This window comes from Octopus bimaculoides, chromosome 5, assembly GCF_046866305.1.
Source record: "Octopus bimaculoides isolate indiv1 chromosome 5, ASM4686630v1, whole genome shotgun sequence".
Classification (NCBI taxonomy): Eukaryota; Metazoa; Mollusca; class Cephalopoda; order Octopoda; family Octopodidae; genus Octopus; species Octopus bimaculoides.
The window spans coordinates 60,933,476-60,939,793 of record NC_142932.1 but is presented as its reverse complement, the minus strand read 5'-3'; the positions used below and the strand labels follow the sequence as shown (position 1 = coordinate 60,939,793).

The 6,318-nt window shown below is 35.8% G+C and overlaps 1 protein-coding gene across 1 annotated transcript; it reads right to left on the bottom strand.

Annotated features, from left to right (window-relative positions):
* Positions 1–5,119: 5,119 nt before the first annotated feature.
* LOC106876166 (histone-lysine N-methyltransferase SETMAR-like) lies at positions 5,120–5,554 on the bottom strand. The gene has a single exon (XM_014924597.1). It carries the CDS (start codon positions 5,552–5,554, stop codon positions 5,120–5,122), a length of 435 nt encoding a protein of 144 aa, XP_014780083.1.
* Positions 5,555–6,318: the final 764 nt, after the last annotated feature.

Sequence of the window (6,318 nt, the reverse complement as noted above, 5' to 3'; positions counted from 1 at the left end):
ATCAAATGAGTTAAAATATGAAATAAATAAATGAAAATATTAAGTAAATAAAATTTAAAAGAATAAAAACTTGAAAAAAACTTTCAAGCAATTTATGTTACTGGAAGGAGAGAGGTGTTTTTAGTCCAAACGGTATATGGGTTTGAAGAGAGATGAAGCGCTGTTGAAGGCGAAATCTAGACGTGGTGGGTCGATGGGGAAAAGCCATACCGAAGACATTAAGATGTCCAATGGAATGGCAGGCAGAGCAGAAATGACGGGTGATGGGTGTATATTAATACAGGCGAATATCTAGTAGATGCCCAATAAATCGGTCGGCCAACCGACGGCCCGATTGACAAGCATATAAAGTCACAAGCAGTGCATTGGATGCATTAGGCAATATTCGAAGAGATGTAAGTGAAGCAGTCCTGGAGGTGGATTGTGCGTTGGCTAGTTCCAGTGAAGGTGGCGATGTTAGTGATGAATGGACAGGTGTGATAACGGGTTCTGGAGCAAGGGAAGAATTCAGTATGGGTGGAAGTGGGAGCTGGGAATCAGAGAGGCACATGGATTACGGGTGCGTTTAAAGGAGAGCAGGGTTGGATTGAGAAAATAAGGAGGGTAGTAAGATTAAATTGGAGACGACGGAAGGCCCATAACATTTTCCGATGAAAGGGAAGGGTGAAGGGGTGGAAAGGAAGAGGAGAATTGATGCGAGTGGAGAAGAATCTGAAAGAGAACTGAAGTAGGATCAATTTGGCATGCACTTGTGAGGCGTGGAGGGGTATCCGCGAAGTGTGAACAGGAGGGCCAGGTTTTGAAACTGACTCTGAAAATCATGGTCGCGGCTGCACATAAGCTGGAGACGGAGGAATATGAAAGTAGGAGTTGGCCCGTTTGGTGCGGGAGGGGCGGAAGGAGGAAAATTGACGTACACGTTGGAGTCAGTAGGTTTGAAGGAGGGGGAAGTAGTGAAAGAGTGGGCGAGGAGATCAATGGAGAGAGAGAGAGAGAGAGAGAGAGAGAAAGAGAGAGAGAGAGAGAGAGAGAGAGAGAGAGAGAGAGAGAGAGAAAGAGAGAGATAGAGAGAGAGATAGAGAGAAAGAGAGAGAGAGAGAGAGAGAGAGAGAGAGAGAGAGAGAGAGAGAGATGTCATGGAAGCTAACAGAAGTTTTGGAGATGACAGAAGTGAACTCAGGGGATGGATGAAAGGTAGAAACGAAAGAGATGAAGTTAATGAGTCGTTCACAGGTGAGAGACGTAGCGTCAACAGTTGTCTATATACCGACCGTATAGTTCTGGGTTCAGTCTGGAGAACTGTGAGATTTAGGCCTCGATACAAACATAAAATAAGTTGGGGCCAATTCTCTTTCCTATGGATACCATAGATACCTGCTAGTAGACCTCACCCGTGAAGGTGAAACAGGTAAGGGTGAGAACAAATTCTGCGAATTGGAAAGATTTGGATGTGCTGGGTCCGAGGACGGTCCGACAGTCAAGTAAATACATGATAGAGGTGCGGCGAGTTTGGACGATAAGATTGGTGGCAGTAGGTTCACAAAAGAAGACGAAACGAGGTCATGAATGGTGGAGGACACGTGCTGGTGGTATGTAATTAAATATATATATATATTATATTATGTATATATATATATATATATATATATATATATATATATATATATATATATACACACGCATACAAACAATAAATATGAATATACGTTCACGCACTAATATTATATGTTATTAAATTTAGAAATCTGTTTCACAGAATCAAATTTGCCTTCATACATTGTAACGTATTTCTGCAGAAGGATGATCGCTTACTTGGCTTCAACCCCTTGTATAATTAATTGCTCGATATATTATAAGAAAAGAAATATTTTGCTACGGAAATTGATACTGTAGTTTATCCCTCTCGAATGCTGGCTATAGTAAAATGGTTATTATATAGTGAATGACTTATATTATTATTTTTATTGTTTTTAGCTGGAAGAGTCGAGGTTATATTGTGATTATGATGCATTTTTATAGTGTGCTTCTTATTGGGAATGCATCTCTGAATTTCTCTTTCTTTACTGATATTCTTTTGCATCTTAATTTCGTCTAGAATTGTTCAAGTGTTGGAAAGGGAAAGAGAATTTTGCAATTCACGGAATATTGCTTTCTTTCAAAGGCAATTTAATTATGAAACACATTAAAATTTCAAAAGCGGATACATTCATACACATACGAAACGCACATACACGACCAAGCACAAATACATATAAAAAACTCGCGCGCGCCCCCCCCCCCCCCACACACACACAAACAGGCATAACGTACTAGAGCCAATCACTTGCTAACAGCAACAAATCTCTAACGTACAACAAATGTTGATCTTACCTCATTTGCAGAGATCCTCTTCTTTATTAATTACGGTAGATTTTAAATAAAAATATGCAAATGTTAATTTACAACGAGAAGAGAAATAATTCGCTGCATCAAATGGATGCTCGTGTATAAAATGTTAATTCGTTTATTCCAACCTTATTTAACAAATTTCCAGAGTAGAAATGGAAAATATAGGTAGAATAATAGATATCCAAATTACGCACAAGATCTGCTTCGTAAAAATTCTTCGGCATTTTGGTAGCAGTTATGTCATCAGCATAGCAAAGTAGGAATAGGTGTTATAATTATTGCCTTAAAAATCTTATAAACTTTTAGATACATATTTATATAGGTGCCAAAAGTTTACAAGGGACATGTGGTTGAGAATTTTAATTGTAGTCTGTTTCAGTGAGATCTGTTCTGTATCTTTGTTTTAATGTAATAAAATCTTTCAAATATTAATGAAACAATATATGTCGTGATAAAATAGGCATTCATATATATTCACAGATAAAAATGCTTTGTGGAAAAACTTGTTAAATGAATTTAGTGTTTTAAATTAGAAATGTATGCCCCGGTGAATATTTCGAAAATCGGCGTGGGCGTTGCTGGAAATTTTATCAATTTCTAGATATTTTTGAAGCGCGGTAACAAATGACGACATAAACAGACGAATATTTGATAATGATATTATATTACCTTTTACTCAAGCTGCAATATTACTGAGAAAAGGTAGAGACAACAAAGAGAAAAATAATCTTATCATATATATATATATACAACATTCGAAGTTACTTAATTGATTCTGTAATCATGATTAAAAAAAACAAATTGGTGCATATATGTATGCTTAGTTTCCATATATGTTTTCGGATGCATATTTGTTTTTATACAACTACAACTAGAATGAACAGTTTTCATATACATATTTTAATTTCGATTTTATAAATTTTGTGAGACGTGTATATTTTGGCATAAGAATAATTTCTACATTGAATATATTAATGCTAATACATTAAAAATAATCGACTATGCAATAAAGGAGTTGGGGAAGAATGTGACTAGAATAAATAATTACAGTGATTATAAAACATTTGAAGGCTTCAAACTTTAATTAAAGGATTAATAACGATAATCTGTTTGACGACATTTTGACAACTGTTCTAAACCCATCACGTTAAAATTGCTGAGAATTGCAACATTTAAGGAAACAGCTTTGTATTTCATAAAATTAAAAACAATTACTCGCTCAAAAATGTTAAATAAAACGTCTTCCAAAGATTAACATTGAAGTAGACGACCAGCTCACAAACATATTTTTAAGTAAATGGACAATAAAAATAATCGAATTCCGCAATAGAAAGATGATATATTTAAAAAGCAAATACAATATAGAAAATCAGCTTAAGTGCAGAAAAGCATTAAATTCGTTTCTTGGATTGTTAATGAACGTTTATGTTTTTCTCATCTTTTATGCATATTTATAGCGTTTTCATTCTTTGCTCCACAGATACATTGCGAGTATAACTGAACATGTTTCTGTACAGGTTTAGTAAACTGCTTATAATTTTGTTTTAAATATCACTTGAAATTAGGAAATAGACATAAACACACAACTACATGTGTGTACATACGTATGTATGTATGTATGTATGTATGTATGTATGTATGTATGTATGAATGTATGTAAGGATATACGTACGTGCGTGTGTATGTATGTACGTTCGTATGTGTATACATGTACGTACGTATGTATGCATGTGTTACAAAATTGTTAGTGATTTGATGAAACAGTCATCATTTGGGAGTGTAACGCATAGTAATTCTTAGGCTAACTATTTAAAACAATTAACTTACTCAATGTGCAAAAGTGCATTTTGCAAGCGCTATATGTATAAGTGAATATATGAGTAGATATATTTATGCACACATACGCACACACATGCACGCACACGCGCGCACACGCATACACACACGATTCTTTTGCAACCTTGTCAATTAATGTTGCCTCTATCCACTGTCGGAGCTGCGTTTCCTGTGTCTCTTCATGCGCATATGTGCATCAATGTACACGTGTGGTTGTTTATGCACACGTGTCATCTTAATCGTCATCTTTGAAGTGAGTTTAGGGTCATTATCATGTTGGAACACAGAATGTCTTCCTAGTTTCTTAATGCTTTTCAACATTGTTTTCTACAATATGTCACAATAAAGCCTTGAATCTATTGTTCTCCCAATAAACGTGAGCCATTCCATATCAACCGCACTCATGCATCCCCAAATCATAACACATTTGTGTTTCACAGTAGGCACGGTGCATTTGTCGCTATTATCGTCACCTGAACGTCGCCGTACTCGTTTAATACCATCTCACTCGAACAAGTTGATTTCAATCTCGTCAGAAGGAAGAAGCTTATTCCAAACCTCCTTGCCCTTACTCACATAGGTTTCGACAAAAGAAAGACGACTTGATTTATGCTTGGCACTGGGGAGAGTCTTCCTACAAAGAATGCGTCCATGAAGACCAAATTGGTTGAAACTTCGGTGAACTGATCAGACGGATGCACTCTTTCCACTAACAGAAGCCACTACTTGAGCCAAAGATGAAGCGATACGACGCCTGTCGTCCATCACGCAACGTTGGATTTTGTGACTATCACGCGCAGTTAAAATATTAGGTTGTCTCACAGAAATGTCGCATTTGAAAAAGAAAATATTAAAATGGTTTTCTAAGTTTGGAATATATATTTATTTAATGAAACTAGGATCCTTGTTCATTTATGACCTTCATCCAATGTTCCTGTAAGGCATATATTCCATCTTCAAAGAATTTGTCATCTTTTACACTGCTAAACTGTTTGAATGTTTCAGTTACCTCTTCTTTATTTAAGAATGCTTTATTGCTTATAGCAAGCTCGAAGTGTTTAGATATGTGATAATCAGTAGAAGAGATATCAGGAGAATAAGGAAGGTGTACCAAAATTTCATAATTCAGGCTTTGCAACTTGTGGACCATAGCTTGATAAGTGTGAGGCCATTCATTATCATGAAGTAAAACTGGGCCATCTCTATTCACTAATCTGGGTTGCTTCGTTTTTAATTTTTCATGCATACAATCTGACAATAGGATGTTGCTGTTAGAGTTTTTCCTTGTTGCAAAAATGAATAATGAATAACCCCCTTTGCTGACCACCATACAGTGACCATCAACTTTTTAGGGTGCAATGGTACTTTTGGGTAGTGTTTTGGTGATTCTCCTGCTTGTAACCACTGTCCTGTCCTCCTACTGTTATCAAAGAGTATCTATTTCTCGTCACACAAAATGAGTCGATACAAAAAGGATTCACATTCCAACCGAGAAATCAACTTGGAATACACTGTAAGGCATCTGTTCCTTTCAATCTCATTAAATTGATGGGGAACAAACCTATCCATCTTTTTGACTTGTCCAATTTTCTTCAAGTTTCGAGAAGCAATTGCGGAAGATATCTGGAGCTCTGATCCGAATTTTCGGACCGTTGTTCTCAGATTTCGTTTAACCAAAACATTCAATCACCTCTGCCAGCTCGCCGCCTTCATAATTTACTTTTGGTGCCCTTTTAATCATAATGAAGAAGATTTTCACCACAGTACACAAATCAGAATTCCTGCATATACAATAACAATGACCGGTACAAAATGCCTGGAGAAATAATTTATTAGGATTGAAATAATCAGCAATATCTGAATTTAGTAAAAAAAAAAAGTGGATAAAATATTGAATATATCAAATTTCCTTTAGGGTTTACACATTTTTCTAACGTTCGAAAATTAATATTTCATTCATATCTTTGAAAATGTTTATTATTTTTTTGTTCTAAACTTGTATAATTCTTGCATGTATATATTTTATTCAATATAAACTTCGCTTGATTTCCTTTGGTATTATCAGAGTAATGGAAACGGGTCTGCACAATTCTG

Excerpts from the sequence above, each read along its gene's own strand:
- LOC106876166 (XM_014924597.1), bottom strand. The coding sequence starts at position 5,554 with ATGGTGGTCAGCAAAGGGGGTTATTCATTATTCATTTTTGCAACAAGG.